General features: G+C 38.5%; 1 protein-coding gene across 1 annotated transcript in view; it reads right to left on the bottom strand.

Annotated features, from left to right (window-relative positions):
- Positions 1-2936: 2936 nt before the first annotated feature.
- Positions 2937-22897, bottom strand: part of LOC124598662 (negative elongation factor B) — a 136201-nt gene continuing 116240 nt past the window's right edge. The window contains exons 10-12 of the mRNA XM_047136017.1: positions 13781-13962; positions 8439-8636; positions 2937-3163 (exon numbers count right to left, since the gene is read on the bottom strand). Of these exons, the coding sequence (XP_046991973.1) occupies positions 3026-3163; positions 8439-8636; positions 13781-13962 (518 nt within the window). The 3' untranslated portion in view covers positions 2937-3025. The remainder of the gene's footprint in view (positions 3164-8438; positions 8637-13780; positions 13963-22897) is intronic.

Raw genomic sequence — 22897 nt, 5'->3', positions numbered from 1 at the left:
CACAACTGACTAGCTGAATGTACATGTGTTCCTTACAGTTGATAATTCAAGCTGCCACAATAGTTACTGTACTGACTTCATTTCTACAAAAAGAATAAAATCAGTCTCGGATCTTTTTAGATGGATGGTGTATATTATTTTGTGCCTGACATGCAGAGCTATGACTGCTTAATTCATTTTATATGGTAGTGGAAATTATTGTGTTGGCCTCTGTGCAATACTTTAAAAGTTACAAGGTTCAACAAAGAAGTGATGACTGTGCTAAAGGAATTAAACTATTTGCATGTTGGCTTCCAATTTCTCCCAACGACGGACATGGGCGGGACTATGCAAGTGATGAAGCTTGAAGAAAAAGTTGTGATGAAGCAAGCTGGGATCTCTTTACTTCCTCTCTTGTTTTGCCATCTGCCTCCTTAAATTCATTTTATTTTCATTTTTGCCTAATAACCATTAACGTGCATGAGTATAATCTGCATTTCCATAAAAGAGAAAGGCTGGCCCTCAGTCTTAAGGAATATAGCACCAGGTCTAATTTTGTGTTTAGTTTTGTGTATCTAATTAATTTCCTAATTTTTTTTTACCATTACTAGTTAATATCTGTTACTACAGATCATTATAGGGTGAAATCAGTAATTGTTCTGTAACTTAGATTCTATTGTTGACTTATAAACAAATATAAATTCTGTACTAATTATAAACATTTGAAAGAAGAACAGCTCGGATTCTTAAAGTATTTATGTGGCTTTATTCCAAAACATATTAGCAAAGCCAGCCCTTAATTAATTCAAAAATAATTACCAGATGTGTCAGAAGTATTGTTTGTATAACTATATCTGTTAATTTCATTATTTAAACAAATGATGCGGCCTAATCTTTGTGGTAGATGGAACGCTTACAAAGGAGGAATTTTTCGATGTATTCATTTAATTGAATGAGTTATGTTTTAACTGTAATTTCTGTAACTTAAACATCAAACAATGTATACTTTCAGTGCCTATCATTGTGAGGATATATAAAGGATCAATTTATGGTCCCAAGATAGTCAGTCCACAGCCGATTTTCAGACAGTTAATACGAGGGCAGTTCAATAAGTAATGCAACACATTTTTTTTCTCGGCCAATTTTGGTTGAAAAAACTGGAAATTTCTTGTGGAATATTTTCAAACATTCCCGCTTCATCTCGTGTAGTTTCATTGACTTCCGACAGGTGGCAGCGCTGTACGGAGCTGTTAAAATGGCGTCTGTAACGGATGTGCGTTGCAAACAACGGGCAGTGATCGAGTTTCTTTTGGTGGAAAACCAGGGCATCTCAGATATTCATAGGCGCTTGCAGAATGTCTACGGTGATCTGGCAGTGGACAAAAGCACGGTGAGTCGTTGGGCAAAGCGTGTGTCATCATCGCCGCAAGGTCAAGCAAGACTGTCTGATCTCCCGCGTGCAGGCCGGCCGTGCACAGCTGTGACTCCTGCAATGGCGGAGCATGCGAACACACTCGTTCGAGATGATCGACGGATCACCATCAAACAACTCAGTGCTCAACTTGACATCTCTGTTGGTAGTGCTGTCACAATTGTTCACCAGTTGGGATATTCAAAGGTTTGTTCCCACTGGGTCCCTCGTTGTCTAACCGAACACCATAAAGAGCAAAGGAGAACCATCTGTGCGGAATTGCTTGCTCGTCATGTGGCTGAGGGTGACAATTTCTTGTCAAAGATTGTTACAGGCGATGAAACATGGGTTCATCACTTCGAACCTGAAACAAAACGGCAATCAATGGAGTGGCGCCACACCCACTCCCCTACCAAGAAAAAGTTTAAAGCCATACCCTCATCCGGTAAAGTCATGGTTACAGTCTTCTGGGACGCTGAAGGGGTTATTCTGTTCGATGTCCTTCCCCATGGTCAAACGATCAACTCTGAAGTGTATTGTGCTACTCTTCAGAAATTGAAGAAACGACTTCAGCGTGTTCGTAGGCACAAAAATCTGAACGAACTTCTCCTTCTTCATGACAACGCAAGGCCACACACAAGTCTTCGCACCCGAGAGGAGCTCACAAAACTTCAGTGGACTGTTCTTCCTCATGCACCCTACAGCCCCGATCTCGCACCGTCGGATTTCCATATGTTTGGCCCAATGAAGGACGCAATCCGTGGGAGGCACTACGCGGATGATGAAGTTATTGATGCAGTACGACGTTGGCTCCGACATCGACCAGTGGAATGGTACCGTGCAGGCATACAGGCCCTCATTTCAAGGTGGCGTAAGGCCGTAGCATTGAATGGAGATTACATTGAAAAATAGTGTTGTGTAGCTAAAAGATTGGGGAATAACCTGGTGTATTTCAATGCTGAATAAAACAACCCCTGTTTCAGAAAAAAAGTGTGTTGCATTACTTATTGAACTGCCCTCGTATTTATTGGTTAGATTAATAACAATGCATCAACTTAACAGTGGAATAAGTATAACACAAATAGGCCGTGTATTAGAACAATCAATGACAATGTCTGTTTAATTTATTTGAAAAATAGTGTCACACATACCATATTATTCTGCAAGAACTTTAAACTGTGGGGTCAGGCTTTTACTGCTTACAGATATTCAACAGCAAACTATTGTAGCAGTATGCTGATGTTGCCTGCAACCTGTTAATGAGGCTTTCCAATATTTACCAACAGTGAACTGGCCATATAATTGTGTTATATTGGGAGTTATGAACAGTGAAAGTAAAGAACTGTGCAACTGTCGGCTATATCATTTACAGTAGTCATTGTTGAACTTCCACCCCCTATTTTTCAGCCAGTATAACAATGCAGTTCATCAACACTGACGGCTATCAATGATGAAATAAAGGAGGCAAACGTCACAAAGTGAAGAGGACATCGTCTTTCTCTCTCCCTCTCCATCTCCACCCTACCAGAAAAAAATTCAGCACACATTAACTTATATGCTTTATTTGTATCACAAAAAATAACAAAAGACTGACAATAGCATGTATTTACATTAACTATTGGCAGGATTAACATTCTATAATGGTGCTGGTGTAGGAACATTCATCAATGGTGAATCAAATGGGTCCATGTTCACAGGAAGTGGTGGTGGTTCCTGCTGGCTGCCAATTTTCTTTTGGAGAGATTCATACAGTTGATGCACTGTTTCATTGTGCTGTAAGAAAGGAAAAATATGATTTACATTAACACTACATCTGAATTTAGTATACATTTCTTCATTATTAAAATAATAATAATACAGAGAAGAGCAGAAGAAACCAAAATGACAAGGAAAGACAATGAAGGATGTTAATATTCTTGATTTTTCTGTGTTTACTGTGTTAAGCAGCTAAAATAAAGATGATTTTTTCCAAAAAAAGCTGAGCATCAAACAATCACAAAATTCATAAAAGACACTTGTTTTGGTTTTTCATAAGTAATAAGGCCCATCTAGCCTCAATCACTGCTACCCATACTCTGCCCTTCACTTTCCTACTCTACACTATCTCACATATATACTACCTGATCAAAAGCATCCAGACACATATTAGTGGCCATTAATCGTGGGTGTGGCCACCCTTTGTGTCTGTAATAGCTTGAATGTCACTGATGACAGTTTGTCAGATGTCTGTTGAGGAATGGCAGCCCGTTCTTCCTCAAGAGCCAAAACCAGAGAAGGTAATGATGTTGGGATGCTGGGGTCTGAAGTGAAGCTGATGTTCTTATCCCAAAGTTGTTCCATTGGGGGACTCCGGCCAGGTCAGTCCATTTCCAGATTGTTATGGCCCTCAGAGACTGCTTTATGACAGGGCGGATGTTTTGCTGATACAATCAATCATTATCTTCGAACTATTCCCCTACTCAATGCAGTACACAGTGCATTTAGCACTTTCTTAAGCAGTGTGAAGCTGCTACATAATTTATTTGTAACTGTACAACCAGTTTCAGTTAGAAATCATTTTCAAGTACAAATTTATGATACTAGCACATGTTATATACATATATCACAAAACAAATGTTTCAGTTAGAAATCATTTTCAAGTACAAATTTATGATACTAGCACATGTTATATACATATATCACAAAACAAATCAAAATATAATATTTATAAATAATATTTTGTTATGCAGAGGTAGAAGGCATGGAGTTCCAATCACACAATTAGCCTTTAAATAACAAAATAATATTTCTAAATATTATATTCTGACATTTGTTTTATGGTATATGTAACACCCGCTACTAACATAAATTTGCAATGAAAAATGGTCTTTGATTATAACCAGTCATACAATTATAAATAAATTATACAGTAGATTCAGGTGTTACACTGTGTCATTTTTATGATTTGTCAAAGCTGTGGAACACAGTCAACGAAAATTATTTTGAAATAATAAAACCAGTTGGCATGGATTCAAACAGTGTTTCAGCATCGTCACCCACAACTGAAACAGCAGACAATGTATCAACAGATAGAGCCAGTGGAAAACAGAGACTTTACTGGGCAATGTATTTTAAAGGTACAGCCAGTGAAGTGTCATGAGCAGCCAAGTGTCCTCTTTTTCCATTCTTGTCCCTTCATTCAAGGACATAGCCAAAGGTGGTGGTGGTGGTGGTGGTGGTGGTGAGTCCATGGGTCTGGACCCTCTGTATCACCTAACTGAAATTATATGCCAGTTAGTTGCCACATAATGCAACTGAAAGAGACTTTTAGTTTCAGGCATATGATGAAAAAGGGATACAAACTATCAATAGTCAACAAAGCTGTCGACAGATTTCAACTGTTGAAATATCAATAGCATTACTGGCTATTGCCCATCCAGACTTTATTCAAGATCAACTAATGTACATTGTTGGCCTTATTTGAGCTCATTTGTTGTTTTGTTAATCAGTTCAGTTCTTACTTGCAGCTGAATCTAATGTAAGTGCTCCTGTTTTTTGTTATTGTGCAATGTGCAGAACTAATAGTTTCCAATTATAGATAAGGTTGTAACAAGAAAGGATAGGAAAACCAATTATGACTCTTCCATTACCAATATGATAGGTTCAAAATATGTACATACTGCTACAATACCCTAATTACCTATCTGTAGTAGTTTAATGTTAGCACTGGAGTCACTATTTACAGACTGATAGAACTATGGTGTTGGAAATTTCAGTATTTCACATGTCAGTGGGACGGCAAATATCATTACAAATAACATACAATTAAAATCAGTGGTGGTGGTTGCATTTCTTTAAAAAATTTGCTCAAAACTCTATCATTAGTAGCCCAAATGACAAAATATCACCTACTCTAGTCACCCGGGCAATACTCAATTAAGAAACTAGTTCTGATACAAAATGTTGGTGAGGGGTATGTGATGACAGCACATTCTATAGTTTGTTTTTGAAAGATTTTTTTCGGGAGGTGCTTGAATTCGTCACAGCCATCTGTGACCTGCATCCCTCTCCTGTCCCCCCCCCCCCCCCTCCCCCTTCCTAATGTCCAAAATATATTTATGTTCTTGTAATAACATTATAATAAATGAAGCCAGGAATTCTATGCACAGTTTAATCTTAAAATATGCAAGCATTCATGCACTATGAGAAGTCTATCTTTTATTGTGACGTATTTTATTTTAAAACACTGCACAGCAACCAGTTTTTTCCAAATTCTTCACCAACTGGGGCAGCTCGGTGCTTTGAGGCATTTAGCTAGCAATTTCTGGATTCAGCAGGCAAAGTGTCTTGAATCCAGTCGCCTTGGAAATTGTTTTCTGTGGTTTGTGACAATTTTTTTCGTTGTTTGTTTCCTTTGGTTTCCGTTTTTGATCTAGGCAAATGCTGAAGTGGTCCCTTACTAAAGGCCACATGCAGTTCCTTCTGGATACCTTTATTTCCTGACATATTTCAGTTCTGTTGAAGATGAACTGAAGGGAAGCAAAACATGTCTTTGGAGACTCCCAGCACTAAAGTCATATTTATATTGGAAGGCAGTTAGCGAACAACATTTTGTACTATGTACTGTGCATAAAGATGGCTCAAGTTTTTTTACTACAAGAACGATGTTCTACTGTGAAATATCTTATTCGTAATGTCCTTGGGATAGTGGGTCCAACTGTCACATTTCTAATGTATTTGTAAGTAAACTTTAACATGTGTTATATATTGCAGAGGAGTTTATTGCCACCAAAGACGGTATCATGAAGAAATACAAACCAGTTTATGAGGTTGCATAAGGAAAGTCAAGGTGGAATCAAAGCATGAATCAGTGCTAAGAGACCACAACTGACTGTTGAAATAATTTTAAAAAATTCTTGATCACTTAAAGAAGTTAATTAAACAAAAGATACTTCAATAAAATTTCAGACTGAATTGGGGAACTTGGGATGCTTAGAAGTTCTAAAGGAATTCTGACTTGTTTTTGGATCAGTTACGAATTTAAATAAAAGATTGTAATAGGAGAAAGATAACCATTGCCAAAAGAGATTTGAACCCCTTTAACTTAATAAGTTATTCATGCAAACATTAAGATTCTTCTGCTCTGTGACAGTGCACCTAATATTAGAAGACTAAACTGTTTCATTAGCAAAGCGGCAATGCATTATATTTGAATTTAAATTCATCTGGCAATAGAGTGAAGGTATCATAATGCCAAATAAAGAACTATTTAATTGTGCATTTGGGTATTTCTTTTATATATTCTTTTTTATATAATTGAGGAAATGTGTTATACTATCTTAAGTCACGCTGTTCTTGTGTAATTTTTTATAAACCAAAAGTATTTGCATGAAGGCCTCGTGAAAGCAAATTATGCACATAAAATTAAAAAATAAACACATGTGTTTCATAATAAAATGAAAAAAACCTTTTTTAAGGTTCTCTTTGACAAAATGCTGGCCACATCCTCGCTTCAGACATGTAGCATGTGACAGTGCCCCACTTCCAAGAGTGCTTCAGTGTATGCTCTTACTACCTCTCTTCCCTGATTATCAGTAGCAAACAGAACAGTGCCACCATCCTAGCCAAGTAACCATTTCATTTCACCAGATAATATGTAATTAATTCTTTTGTTTGTTTTGAGGTATGTTGTTTTGAAGTCTTTGTACACACTGAAATCCTCATGCCACAGTACTGAAGCACACCACTAGAGAGCCAAACCAAAATGGCATAGCCCACTGATAAAACTGAGTATAATGCAGTAATTGGTTTTCAGCAGTACCAGCAGAAATGATTTACTGCACAGTACTCCACTTTACCAACTGCTTGTGCTACAGTCCTTTGGCCCAGGTATTTCAGTGTGTTCCAAGACTGCACACACGTACTTGCAAACACACAAAAAATTAATTACATAACTTTATTTTTTTCTTTTACCAATCTGAAATGGTATCCATAGGTGTAAACAAAAACTACAAACTGAAGGTAGGAATGCTGTGATCAGTCCACTAAGTTTGAATAATGGACTGACTTTCAAACTTGATGATACTTGCTGTAGTGGCATGGAGCAACAACAAATGTTCAGAATGCAGTATACAGTCTCACTTCAATATTAAAATTTACTGACGACCAGTTTTGGGTGGCAAACACTCATTATCAAATGTCCAACAAGTTAATAAGAATGTTCAATTTCTGCAATAAAATTGCTTAATAATCAGTTCGGTAAAGTGCTTACAATTAGTGACTGTGTCACAGTGATTTTTGAGATACTTCCCACAGATTTTCCAAGATTTCTATTTTAAACATAAATCTATCAGGGTAATTGTAAGATAAATTCCAGGTTCATATAGGAAACAAAACAGTTCTCTGTCATTCTACAATACCACAATGAAAAAAGAAACATGAATAGCAAATATGGCATGTACACACAATTTTTTATTTGTTACTTTCAAGGAAGGGGCCTGGATAAAATTTTACAGTTTGACTGTGTATTTTGGCTACAAGAGAAATGTAATCAAATATTTTGTGCAAAGCAGCTGCAAAGTTTACAAAATTGATGAATGTTTAAAAGTGTCACATACACTTGTAATCACTTTATCTGACAAATGTACATAATGGTGTATATTACACAGTATAATTATCAGTTTGCACAAATATACAAAACTAAAAATAGAGAGGTCTAACAACAGCAATGTAACTGCCACTTCAATGAAGTACTGCTTGACTCTACAGGTTGGGGGTAGTGGAACAGATACAGTATTTGCACAGTATTCTAAATCCTGCCAAGGACACTGGAGTTTAGAGGCTATAAAAGTGTGTTCACAGTATTTTAAGAGGGGAGTCCAGTCATTTCGACAGAATTTAAGGTAAGAAAAAACATAAGAATAATTAAAATGTCACGTATAATCAATTCACTCACAATTAATCCTGAAACATTATTCATTTGCAAAAGTGGAGAACAGAGGATCAATGTGGTGTGTGTGTGTGTGTGTGTGTGTGTGTGTGTGTGTGTACTGCTATCTTTATTTCTTACCTGGCTTGTTGGCTGCAAAGCTTTGACAAGAGTCTGGAGCCGGTTTGCTGGGAGTTTTGGATAAATATACCATAACAATTTCAAAAGGTGTTTTGGCACATTATCTCGTGACAACCCCGCAAAGAAAAATTCATCAAAGATGACTGTGCAAAAGTCTTCTGCTGAAAATTCATCTCCCAGCTGAATAAGCAGAGATACCTAAAAGCATATATTGATACTGCTAACAAGAATCACACAATTACATAATCAGTATAATATTAATATATTAACATAGTGACTAATACTATGTATCAAAATCACATCTCTCAGCCTTCTCTAGTCATTATATTGTCCCTGAGTAAGAGGGGACACATGTGATCACTCCTGAATCATCAGTGACATCTTTCAATAAAACACCAAAACGGAAGTGCGTTAATCAAAAGTTTGTACCCTTCTCTCTACAGTTGTGGGATGAGTGTATTAATAACATGAGAATCTGTACAAGGGAAAAGAGAGGAAGGAATGTGAGGTATGTATGTTTAGTGATATGGGAAATACACCAATAAACTGAAATTCAAACAAGGCCCAGAGATTAGAATGTTTAAATGTCAACTTTCCCTTCAAAAATCAGAGGCCAGTTGCTCTAATAATCTGGGCTAGCACAATAAATGTTTGATGGATGCATGCTGAAGTGAAATAATAGGATGCAATAAGTATTTTAATCAGCATCTGTAAAATGACATTCACATCATAAGATACACTGCCTTGGTTTTGAGCAATTTCTTACACCACTAAATACAGTGTCTAATCTGATCCTCTGCCAATAGGTATATCACATAGGCAAAGTTGGAAGGATTTTGTGGAATGGGATGCCTGCTGCATCTGGTGGTATTACGGTAAAGGAATAAAATGAAAGCAGAACTTGGAGCAGAAGACAGAGACCAGAACTGTGCTTAGGCTACAGCCACAGCCAGTTGGCATTGGTCAGTGAACTGTGAGATCAGCAGAAGCAGATGCCTCCATGCCATCAGACTTCCACATTCCAATGTCCAGAGCAGCCTCCAGGAAGTTATTACAGTACAGTACAGTCTACTGCCAATTACAACAGCCACCCTGGGAGCGCGGCATTTAAACATTCCCAACCAGCTCATCATGGTTTGGCCAGCTGGGCAATGAAACTGCACCCAATCTGCATCATCTGCAGTTTTGGAGCCTTCACTGTAAACATGCCCCCAGCATCACTACACTGCAAACAAGGCTCAATTGCATGCCCGCCCATGCCCTAGTTGCCATCTCACCGAGCAGCCCATCATTGCTCCTGCCATCAGTTAAGAGTTAGACTCTGTGCAGTACAGCGATCTGTCGCAAAACCTGCCAATGCCCCCATTGCGCCACAGAGGTCAACGTGTGTTGCTTGGCCACCTCTGTCAACTCATTCCCAGCATACTGACTGCACAAAATTAGCAAGCCGCCTTCCCACCAGCATGTGTCAACCACACGCTGTGGTGCCTCACCCGCTGACATTAGAGGAAATATCATGAGAGAACACTAAACTATAAACAAGAGGAGGGCTCTTTTGAATGACTGTCCAAGCTGAATAAATTAATAAACAACTGTTCCTGGTCACCACTTATTTGCCTACAAATTCCCCATGATGTCACACTTCTCCCCACAACATCCAAGGAAGACTCAAACACATTTTGAAAAGAAAGAACTGTTTATGTTTTTCTCCACAGCTACTTCTGTTCTGCTACATTTCCAATGGGAAACATCTTATTGCTGGCCCATTAAATTTTATACACCATTCTTCCTGCAACCAAACATTTTTTCAGCCAATGAAGGTAGGCTCGCACAGATGTCATCGAGGATGAAGTTACACTGCAAACACTTGATACACTACGGGAACCGAGCGAGGTGGCGCAGTGGTTAGACACTGGACTCACATTCGGGAGGACAACGGTTCAATCCCGCATCCGGCCATCCTGATTTGGGTTTTCCGTGATTTCCCTAAATCGCTCCAGGCAAATGCCGGGATGGTTCCTTTCAAAGGGCACGGCCGACTTCCTTCCCTGTCCTTCCCTAATCCGATGTGACCGATGACCTCGCTGTCTGGTCTCCTTCCCCAAAACAACCAACCAACCACTACGGGAAATAGTTTTCTATAAAAGGGGGGAAACATTTTATGCACTGATCCACCATGCTCTTATGAAAACTGCACTTCAAAACTGCTCACCAGTCTCTTTGTCTTCAGCTGTGACATACCAACTGGTCAACAACTATGGCAAAGTAGGAGAAAATCAAAATTTCCTCCCTCACATAGCAAAACTTTCCTAGTATGCTTTGCTGGTTTCTTAACTGACAGTTTGCTCCTTGACCTCCTTTCTTTGTTAACAGGGCAGTCATGAAAACCATTATATCCTCTAATTTTATTAAATGGATAAGATTATGTTGATGACATTGTCAGGAGTGTATCCATATTGCCACTGCACTCTACAGCAACTAAATGTTCACATACTTGCTATGATATACGTAGAAAGCTCAGACACTCATTTCTTATGTGGAAGAAACCACTTCCACATAGATGTCTGCAACAATGCAACAAAGCATTCCATAAAACAAGTTATCAATGGTACCACGAGAAAAATTCTACTATCTGCGGCTGACAGTGAACCAGGTATCATTCTAACCATCTTGCAGGCTTTATACTGATGGAAGGTGGAGGGGTATTTGCTTATACAGACTTCATGGAGGAAACCAAATATGTTTTATTCACCTCTTTTTTTCTCTATTTGGCTATTTTTATTGTTCTCTAATTCATACACTAATCAATGGCTGAATGGCTGGTATGTATGCAGGAATCAATCTACATCCACAGTGTGGATGGTGTGCCAAAAAATAATGCCTCCAAGTTTTTCATGTGGAAACTCAGCGAGTTTTTCATGTGAAAACTCAAAGTTTTTTAAATCAAACAAATGTTATTAACATTCTACATCTTTATTCTTCATGTCTACATGTTTAGTTCTCAACGTAGTCACCCTGGCAGTGAACACACTTCTTCCAACGAGAGTCCAGTTCATTGTTACCATCACTGTAGAATGTTTAACTTATGCTGACAAAGCCACATCCTCACCTCTGCTTGCACCACTTCATCTCTGTGAAAGTGAAATCGTTGAAGGTGTTCTTTAACTTTTGGAAACAGATGAAAACTGGATGGGGCCAAGTTAGGACTGAATGGAGAATGATCGATAACAGTGAAGCCAAGGCAATGGATTGTTACACATGTTGCAGCACTCATGTGTGATTTGACACTGCCATACTGAAGAAGAGTCTGCTCCATGTTTGGATGAACTCTTCGAATTCGGAACTCAATTACAGCACATCATTCCTCACACGCCGGCATAGATACAGTTTACACAGTGTCATATTACACACTACAATTTGGAGCCCTCTAGTGGCAGAGGGCTGCAGATGTGTAGACTGTTAATATCATGTGTTTTATTTAAAAAGCTTTAAGAGTTTTCATATAAAAATTAGCAGGCATTATTTTTCAGCACTCCCCCGTATATCATCTCTGTTTTCCATGTACTAATAATCCTTAATATAGTTCAACTGACAAGAGTTCATTAAAGATGGAGCATAATCTCAAAGAGGTAACGGATGTGAAAGTAATGTGGCTTTGTCTTTGTCAAATGAACCATCCCAGTTTTTACCTAAATCAGTTTGGGTAACACATTGAAAACTTAAAATTGGGATGACCAGATTGGCATTCAAACTTTGCTCCTCTCGAAATGTGACTCCAGAGTCTTAATCACTGTGCCACTGCACTCAGTTTCACTCACTGTTGTGGTAGCAACAGTGATAACTGAAGGAAGCAGATGTGATCAAAATACTATGAATGGGGAAGATGATGTGTAGCAAACATATAACCTATTATATCTTCTATCTTCTCATGAATGGTGAGTTAGAGTGGAATTAAGTTACAGCACAATAATGTCACTTATTACATGATCAGTGGGGATTACAATTGTAAATTTACGTTACAATGTACTATGTGACTGCTGGCTCAAACAGGTATAAATACACATACAATAAACACTCATTTTGCACAGCCATAGCTTTATCTGACGTCAGAAGCTTGTGTTTTTGTACTGTACATCACAAATATAAAGCAAATTTTGTCAGAATGTGAAGTTCCACTCAACAGCTTTTGTGTTGAAACATAAACTACATATTTGGATCACCAGCAAGTATTTTATTAGCACATCACCAGATAAAATGAAGCAGTCTTCTTGTTGCGATGCATATTGCCTACCAGTCCCTTACAGATCGAGTAATGAAATAACAGAATAAATTGTATTTCATAAAAATTAGCACATATTTTCTTCAAATGAAACTATTTGGTTCCAGAGACATTTTCAAGTCTCAAACATCTATTATGTTTGCATACAGACTGGCCACTATGCATCCTGGCACAGTGGCATTGCGGAGTCTCTGCAATTGTGTTTGAGTTTAGGGGGGATATATCAAAAGAGCTGAAGTGTGAACAGGAATTTGGATTGAGGAGGGAAGCGTGCTAGCGCAGTCAGTGCAGTTGTGCAAAGCCACTGAGCCACGATGGCTTTGTGGTCAATACATCTGCCTAGCAAGCAGGAGCCCCTGTTTCAAATCTCAGCCTTGTTACAAATTCTCATTCATTGCATCAGTCTGCATATATACATCCCACATTTTCTTGTTTCCATCCTGCATGACAGTAGTAGCTCACACTTCTCATGAACAGTAAAGAAGAATACATAATATATAACAATACGAGAGAAGGAAAGTTGCTACTCTCCATATAGCAGAGGTGCTGAGTCGCGATAGACACAATAAAAAGATTCACTCAATCATAGCTTTTGGCCATTAAGGCCTTTGTCAGCAGTAGACACACATACACACATGCACACACACACTCACGCAAGCGCAACTTGCGCACACATCTGCAGTCCACTTCTCTGAGACTGCAGATGTGTGTGCAAGTTGCGTTTGCGTGAGTGTGTGAGTGTGTGAGTGTGAGTGTGTGTGTGTGTGTACTCCTGACAAAGGCCTTAATGACCGAAAGCTATGATTGTGTCAATCTTTTTATTATGCCTATCGCGACTCAGCACCTCTGCTATATGGTGAGTAGCAACTTTCCTTCTCTCGTATTGTTACATTCCATCCTGGATTTTTCATTGTTTAATATATAATATATACCTTGACAAGTTTAAGTAAACAGTCTTCTCTTAGTATAAACAGCTTAAAACAACAGAAAGTCAAATGTAATGATTTTTCTTAATACTGCAGAAACAACTTGGATTTCTGATAACACTGTAAGCATTTAATACCAAAGAATGCAGGAATGGATCTTCAAATGCTCTGTCATTTTTGCAATTAGCAAGTGTTCCCAGCACTCTCATCAAGCCAACACGGTCCTTTTGTCGAGCTGTATGCAATGTGTAATACATTGCCAGGATACTGGCCACACTGCTCTCTTGGACATAAGCCTGACACGCATCTGGTGGAGGTCCTGGACAGAACAGATCAATACATTTCATTTACTAAAAATGTAGTCTTTCATATTTTGTAGCCTAATATGCTGTTAATATATGTGGTGCTTAAGCTATCCCATTGATCACCTCAGATTTTCAGAAGCAAGAATGGTATAATGATGTAAATCCTCTGGAGTTTACATGCAGTTTGTTAATTTGTATTTGTGAAGAAGTCACTAATTAATAACTTCTAAACACCTGCACACACCACAAAAAAACCTGGAAGTAGTTATTACAAAACATCAGTTCAATTCAGTTATTTATTAACCATTAACCACTTACATCAGGACAGGTTTTAAATAGACAGTTAATAACAATTTTGTGTGTGTGTTTTCCCTATTTCAGAGGAAGACCATTTGGCCAAAAATTAAAATATACCAGAGGAATTCAAAATTGCGAATAATGGCTACCATCAGCTGTAGAATGGAATGACGCCAATGAAAATTTGTGCCAGACCGGGACTCAAACCCGGATTTCCCACTTACTGTGAGCGGTTGCCTTACCATTTGGCTAGCCATGCACAACTCATGACCAGGCCTAAACTTCCATAGGTCATCAACCATGTGTCTATCATCTGTACTCGCACATCCATTACGTACATTCCTGTACAGATCAGATGATGTATTTGGAAGTTGTTTCATGCCCAGTATCGGCAGATAAATACAATTTGCAATGACTGTTTTACTCTGATGATGATGTGCTGCGGCGAAAACATATCTGATGAATTTGCAATTGCGGGGCTACCATCAGCTGTGGAATGGAATGACAACGATGAAGATTTCTGCCGGACCGGGACTCGAACGAAGATTTCCTGCTTGTCACGAGCAGTTGCCTTACCATTTAGCTATCCATGCATGACTCATGGCCAGACCCAAACTTCCATGTGTTGTCAACCATGCTTCTATGATCTGTACTTGTACATCAATTATGTGTACTTCCATACAGATCAGATGTAGTATTTCAAATGTATGGGAGTACAAATAATGGATGTGCGAGTACAGATTGTAGACGGATGGTTGACAACGTATGGAGGTTTGGGTCTGGCTGTGACTTGTGTACAGGAAGCCAAATGGTAAGGGGACCGCTCACGATAAGCGGGAAATCCTGGTTCAAGTCTGTCCAGCACAAATTTTCATTGTCATCATTCCATTCTACAGCAGATGGTAGCCATTATTCGCAATTGCGAATTCATCTGATAGGTTTCGTAACAGCTGCGATCACCACAGTGCATCATCATCAGAATAACACAGGCACTGCAAATTGTATTTATCTGCCGATACCAGGCAGACCCCCCCCCCCCCCCCCCCAATGAACCATGGACCTTGCCGTTGGTGGGGAGGCTTGCATGCCTCAGCTCAGCGATACAGATAGCCGTACGGTAGGTGCAACCACAACGGAGGGGTATCTGTTGAGAGGCCAGACAAACGTGTGGTTCCTGAAGAGGGGCAGCAGCCTTTTCAGTAGTTGCTGGGGCAACAGTCTGGATGATTGACTGATCTGGCCTTGTAACACTAACCAAAATGGCCTTGCTGTTCTGGTACTGCGAACGGCTGAAAGCAAGGGGAAACTACAGCCGTAATTTTTCCCGAGGGCATGCAGCTTTACTGTATGGTTAAATGAAGATGGCATCCTCTTGGGTAAAATATTCCGGAGGTAAAATAGTCCCCCATTCGGATCTCCGGGCGGGGACTACCCAAGAGGAAGTCGTTATCAGAAGAAAGAAAACTGGCATTCTACGGATCGGACTGTGGAATGTCAGGTCCATTAATCGGACAGGTAGGTTAGAAAATTTAAAAAGAGAAATGGATAGGATAAAGTTAGATATAGTGGGAATCAGTGAAGTTCGGTGGCAGGAGGAACAAGACTTTTGGTCAGGTGAATACAGGGTTATAAATACAAAATCAAGTAGGGGTAATACAGGAGTAGGTTTAATAATGAATAAAAAAATAGGAGTGCGGGTAAGCTACTACAAACAGCATAGTGAATGCATTATTGTGGCCAAGATAGATATGAAGCCTACCCCTACCACAGTAGTACAAGTTTATATGCCAACTAGCTCTGCAGATGACGAAGAAATTGAAGAAATGTATGACGAAATAAAAGAAATTATTCAGATAGTGAAAGGAGACGAAAATTTAATAGTCATGGGTGACTGGAATTCGCCAGTAGGAAATGGGAGAGAAGGAAACGTAGTAGGTGAACATGGATTGGGGCTAAGAAATGAAAGAGGAAGCCGCCTGGTAGAATTTTGCACAGAACACAACTTAATCATAGCTAACACTTGGTTCAAGAATCATAAAAGAAGGTTGTATACATGGAAGAAGCCTGGAGATACTAAAAGGTATCAGATAGATTATATAATGGTAAGACAGAGATTTAGGAACCAGGTTTTAAATTGTAAGACATTTCCAGGGGCAGATGTGGACTCTGACCACAATCTATTGGTTATGAACTGTAGATTAAAACTGAAGAAACTACAGAAAGGTGGTAGTTTAACGAGATGGGACCTTGATAAACTGACTAAACCAGAGGTCGTACAGAGTTTCAGGGAGAGCATAAGGGAACAATTGACAAGAATGAGGGAAAGAAATACAGTAGAAGAAGAATGGGTAGCTTTGAGGGACGAAGTAGTGAAGGCAGCAGAGGATCAATTAGGTAAAAAGACGAGGGCTAGTAGAACTCCATAGGTAACAGAAGAAATATTGAATTTAATTGATGAAAGGAGAAAATATAAAAATGCAGTAAATCAAGCAGGCAAAAAGGAATACAAACATCTCAAAAATGAGATCGACAGGAAGTGCAAAATGGCTAAGCAGGGATGGCTAGATGACAAATGTAAGGATGTTGAGGCTTATCTCACTAGGGGTAAGATAGATACTGCCTACAGGAAAATTAAAGAAACCTTTGGAGAAAAGAGAGCCACTTGTATGAATATCAAGAGCTCAGATGGAAAACCAGTTCTAAGTAAAGAAAGGAAAGCAGAAAGGTGGAAGGAGTATATAGAGGGTCTATACAAGGGCGATGTACTTGAGGACAATATTATGGAAATGGAAGAGGATGTAAATGAAGATGAAATGGGAGATCCGATACTGCGTGAAGAGTTTTGACAGAGCACTGAAAGACCTGAGTCGCAACAAGGCCCCGGGAGTAGACAACATTCCATTAGAACTACTGACAGCCTTGGGAGAGCCAGTCCTGACAAAACTCTACCATCTGGTGAGCAAGATGTATGAGACAGGCGAAATACCCTCAGACTTCAAGAAGAATATAATATTTCCACTCCCAAAGAAAGCAGGTGTTGACAGGTGTGAAAATTACCGAACTATCAGTTTAATAAGTCAATGCTGCAAAATACTAATGCGAATTCTTTACAGACGAATGGAAAAACTAGTAGAAGCCAACCTCGGAGAAGATCAGTTTGGATTCCGTAGAAATATCAGAACACGTGAGGCAATACTGACCCTACGACTTATCTTAGAAGCTAGATTAAGAAAAGGCAAACCTACGTTTCTGGCATTTGTAGACTTAGAGAGAGGTTTTGACAATGTTGACTGGAATACTCTCTTTCAAATTCTGAAGGTGGCAGGGGTAAAATACAGGGAGCGAAAAGCTATTTACTATTTGTACAGAAACCAGATGGCAGTTATAAGAGTCGAGGGACACGAAAGGGAATCAGTGGTTGGGAAGGGAGTGAGACAGGGTTGTAGTCTCTCCTCGATGTTATTCAATCTCTATATTGAGCAAGCAGTGAAGGAAACAATAGAAAAATTCGGGGTAGGTATTAAATTCCATGGAGAAGAAATAAAAACTTTGAGGTTCGCCGATGACATTGTAATTCTGTCAGAGACAGCAAAGGACTTGGAAGGGCAGTTGAATGGAATGGACAGTGTCTTGAAAGGAGGATATAAGATGAACATCAACAAAAGCAAAACAAGGATAATGGAATGTAGTCTAATTAAGTCGGGTGATGCTGAGGGAATTAGATTAGGAAATGAGACACTTAAAGTAGTAAAGGAGTTTTGCTATTTGGGGGGCAAAATAACTGATGATGGTCGAAGTAGAGAGGATATAAAATGTAGACTGGCAAGGACAAGGAAAGCATTTCTGAAGAAGAGAAATTTGTTAACATCAAGTATAGATTTAAGTGTCAGGAAGTCGTTTCTGAAAGTATTTGTATGGAGTGTAGCCATGTATGGAAGTGAAACATGGACGATAAATAGTTTGAACAAGAAGAGAATAGAAGCTTTCGGAATGTGGTGCTACAGAAGAATGCTGAAGATTAGATGGGTAGAACACATAACTAATGAGGAAGTATTGAATAAGATTGGGGAGAAGAGAAGTTTGTGGCACAACTTGACTAGAAGAAGGGCTCGATTGGAAGGACATGTTCTGAGGCATCAAGGGATCACCAATTTAGTATTGGAGGGCAGCGTGGAGGGTAAAAATCGTAGAGGGAGACCAAGAGATGAATACACCAAGCAGATTCAGAAGGATGTAGGTTGCAGTAGGTACTGGGAGACGAAGAAGCTTGCACAGGATGGAGAGCTGCATCAAACCAGTCTCAGGACTGAAGACCACAACAACAACAACAACCAGGCATGCAACTTTCAAATACAACGTCTGATCTGTACAAGAATACACATAATGGATGTGTGAGTACGTATGGTAGACGCATAGTTCACAACATGCAGAAGTTTTGGCCTGGCCGTGAGTCGTGCACAGATAGCCAAAAGGAAAGGTGACAGCTCGTGATAAGCGGGAAATCTGGGTTTGAGTTGCGATCCGGCACAAATTTTAATTGGCGTCATTCCATTCTACAGCTGATGGTAGTCATTACCCGCAGTTGCAAATTCACCTAATATGTTCCATAAGGCTGTGGTCGCCATAGTGCATCATCATCAGAATAACACAGGCACTGCAAATCATAAAAGTTTAAATGTATAGCAGTATTTTTGTTTTGCCTGCCTGCAACTCAGTATCTCATGTGTAAGATTAGTAGCAATCAATGCTTTTCACAATATTATTGTTATTCTATCCTAGACTTCCCATTATTGGAAGTTTATTAAAAAATTTTAAGCATTTTATTTTATGTTAGTCTATGTCTTGGCATACCTAAGTCTAATTTGCCTCTAATGTTGGGAAAGTGTGTGTTGTCCCTACTGTCAAATGCACTTAAGTTACTTTCGACATAAAGTGATGTTGCATAGATGTAAGTAGAGGTTTACAACAGTCAGTGTCTCAAACTCGATAAAGAGAGATCAGCAACATTTCTTAGCACTCACTTTACTCTTTATTCTCATTACTTTTTTTTTGAATATTCAGAATTCCACAGATAACACTGAACTATGCCACCTGCAGATACTCATTTGTTACTGGATCTGTCAGTTTCCACATCAGGTAGCAGACTCGGGGTTTTCTCATGCAGATACAACTAATCTGTTTCTCCCAGTTTAATTTGGAATTAATTTGAAAGCCTAACAATTTTGCTCATTTACTTTCTATGGCTTTAGTTAACCCCAGAATTAGTTCTATGTTTTATCCAGATTTTTTTTTTTTTTAAAAAAAGAGAGAGATAGAGAGAGAGAGTTCATTGTAAGAAAACCAGTTCACTGCTAGTTCTAAGGTTTCATAAGTAGCCTGATGCAATTCTGTGGTGGTGTGGTATGTATTGAGCAGTGCCATGTTGTCTGTGTAACACAACACTGAATTAGCTCTTACATGATAAGGTAAATCATTAACTGCAATGGTGAACAGAAATAGACAAGAATCAAGTCCTCCAGTTTGAAATTCTTTCAATGAAGAGTACCTATTTTTAGCTGAGACAAACTGTCTCCTGTTGAATAAATATGGCTTGATTACACCTAGAGATAAGTTGTGTATGCCATAAAATTCCATTTTTATGAATAGGGCGGTGAAGGGCATTCAGTGAAAGGCTGTACTGATATCACAAAGTACTTATTTTCAAATGTAGTTAACACCTAGTTTACAACTTTAGTGAGAGCAGTAGTAGTATTTTTATCATGTTGGAAACCAAACAGTCTGTTGGAAAGAAGATCATGCTTTTTGATATAGTTATTTAGCTGGTTATACATATGAGACTTGAACACTTTGGAGAAAACTGGAACAACAGAACTGTTCGGTAGCTTTGGGATAAATACTTATTTCCCTTTTTGAAGAGTGATGTAACTTCAGAAGTTTTGAGTGCATCATGTAAAACTTTAGGGTCTTACATGTATTAGAAATGAAGGTAAGAGGCTGACAGATAAGACACATTGTTTTTAGTTAAATAATTAGAGAACAAATAACAGTCTACAATTTCAGAGTTAGAGAATCTTGATACAGTTATTGTAATAGTCTTCGGTGTGATAATATTATGGCAGACAGTGTCCTCCTTCTGTGGCTTAGCATCAAGCAGGTCCAATGCACATGTAGAATTTTGCTTGATTTCATTTTTCAGCTCACTCACTGAGGTTAGGAATTAATCACATACTTCTTCTGGGTCCAACTTGTGTTTGGGAATTTTCTTGACTGATAATATCCCATGTTGCTTTGCACTGATGGGAGCTCCTGCCATGTAAGGTTCACAAGCATGTTTTTTTGCCATTGTCAGTTTGTCTTTGAAGCTTTTTTTACATTTTAAATAAGCTTTATAAGCAATGTCATCTACAAACCTCAGAACCTTGCTTACAATAATTTTTATATATTCTGTATAGTCTGAGGATCTCCTTCCTAATGAGAGCCAGATCATCTGTATACCATAACTCTGTGAGCTTTTTCAAAAGATTATCAAAAATTGTTTCAACGGCGCACTTCTCAGATCAAAAAAGTAAACAATATCCGCTTAGCTGCCAGGTGTCAAAATGTACTAAGATGCAGTTATACATTTTCTAAATATCAATCTTTGCTAAATATTTTACATCATCTAAATTATGCTCAACAGCTAAACAAACCTAGCTGATTTCACAAACCCAAACATAAAATCTTAACACACACAGAGATTCACTAGTAAAATAAGAATAAAATAACAAAAGTTAAGGATTTTTCAGGGTGAGCCAGTCTCTTTCTGTACCTCCCAGTTCCTGAAGATATTTTATCATCTCCATCAACCATAGCGACTTTGTCTTCTCATTTCACCAGTATGTGAGACGCTAACTGGTCAATCTGCTGGGATGCACCCTGCAGACATGCCCATACAAGGCAGGGCATCCATTCCATGACACAACAGTGATTTTTTCATGGTGCTAGTAGGGCTCCGGTTTTCATCATATTTTTTATTCATAGACAGGTCCCTATGTCTTTCACATTATCTTTCTCTTTTGAATTTAAGTTTTGTCTACGAGACCTTTCCTGTTGAGAACTAGACACAACAAAGCATATAGGGGTTCCGGGCAGATGACTCTCTGGTAGTACTTAATTTTTGTGTTACGAGAGAGAGATTCTTTGTTAGAGATGCTTTTCCTCAGTTAGTGTACCAGTTCCAGCTTGTTAGCTAGAGTTGATAATGCTATTCTTTTGAAAATACTGGTTTTCAGCCATTCTCCCAGATATTTAAACATGCTGGTTATCTTGATTTTTCCCTGTTCTATGTGCAATGTGCAAGGAGAACTACTGATGTTTGAGCAACATATTCAGCCCTACCTTTGCTGCATGTTGTCTGAGAACATTGAGCTGATTTAATGAAGTTTCTATTCAATCACAAAGAAAAGTCAGATTTCAGCAAATGCCAGGCAATCAACATTGAGCCCATTGGACTTGTGCATCAGAGAGATACCATTTGGAAGCCCTGTTTACCTAACTTTTTTTGCCACTCTCTCATTACTTTTTCCAGTGCACAGTAAAAGAGAAGAGGGGAGAAACCATCACCCTGTCTTACTCTTGTCTTGATTTCAAATCTTCTTACAAGTGTTTCAGTGAACTTTACTTGTGATCTGGTGTTGTTTAAAATCTGCTGTATAATATTAAGGGGCTTCTGCTCCAGTCGAAGTTCTCGGAGGAGCTTCGTGAGAGTAGGTCTGTCAATTGTGTCATATTCCTTCTTACAATCAACAAACAATTTAAGGGATAGATAGACTGCTACTTATCATAAAGATGACACATTAAGTTGCAGACAGGAACAACGAAAAGACACTTAACACATTCACTGATGGATTTACACATTTGCCGCCAGTTGGCTATTCAAATTTTGCCACCCCTTCTGACATCTACAATTTGATACCCTACTTCACAATCACATAAATTACAATTTTTTGTCACTGAAATTATAACTTTATGATTTGTGCACTATAGTCCTATTTACACAATCTTTTTCCTATAATTAGTATGATTGTGAACTAGGGGATTGATGTGTCAGTTCCTGGATTATTTTTACAAGAAAACTATTTAATTAAGATTGTACAAGAAATAGTCATGTAGGCTACTAAGATGGGTAAGGTATGCCTTTATCTGGTAACATACCAGCTGATGGTGATGATGAAATTAAATTAATTAATTTATGAAAGCTTTAAAATATCTTTTTGTGCAATTTTCTATTTGCTTAGTCATCAACTGTATCATCGTATGAAATTCTGTTCGTTAGTTCTGACTCTATGCACAAAAGAGCTAACGTGTTTACCTTCTCTTGCCTTAAGATAGATCTTACATAATTTTTCACCCGTTTTAAGCAAGAAAAGCTTCTCTCACCCAAACAATTTGTTGCTGGTGTACATAGGACCATGCAACTGCTACATATAAGTTTGGTTAAACATTTTGCAAATTCTGTTTTTGGAGGAACAAAGATGACATTTCAATGATCCAGAATCTGGTTTTGGAAAAATTCTTTCAGAAGAAAGGTGGCATTGAAAATACACGCTTTCTTAAACTAAGTCAGTCTCTAAATCATTACGATACATTTCTTCCAAGAAAAGGGCTTTTTCC

Source organism: Schistocerca americana, chromosome 1 (assembly GCF_021461395.2).
Source record: "Schistocerca americana isolate TAMUIC-IGC-003095 chromosome 1, iqSchAmer2.1, whole genome shotgun sequence".
In the NCBI taxonomy this organism is placed as follows: Eukaryota; Metazoa; Arthropoda; class Insecta; order Orthoptera; family Acrididae; genus Schistocerca; species Schistocerca americana.
The sequence above is the reverse complement of the archived record's forward strand: the minus strand, read 5'-3'. Positions and strand labels throughout refer to the sequence as shown.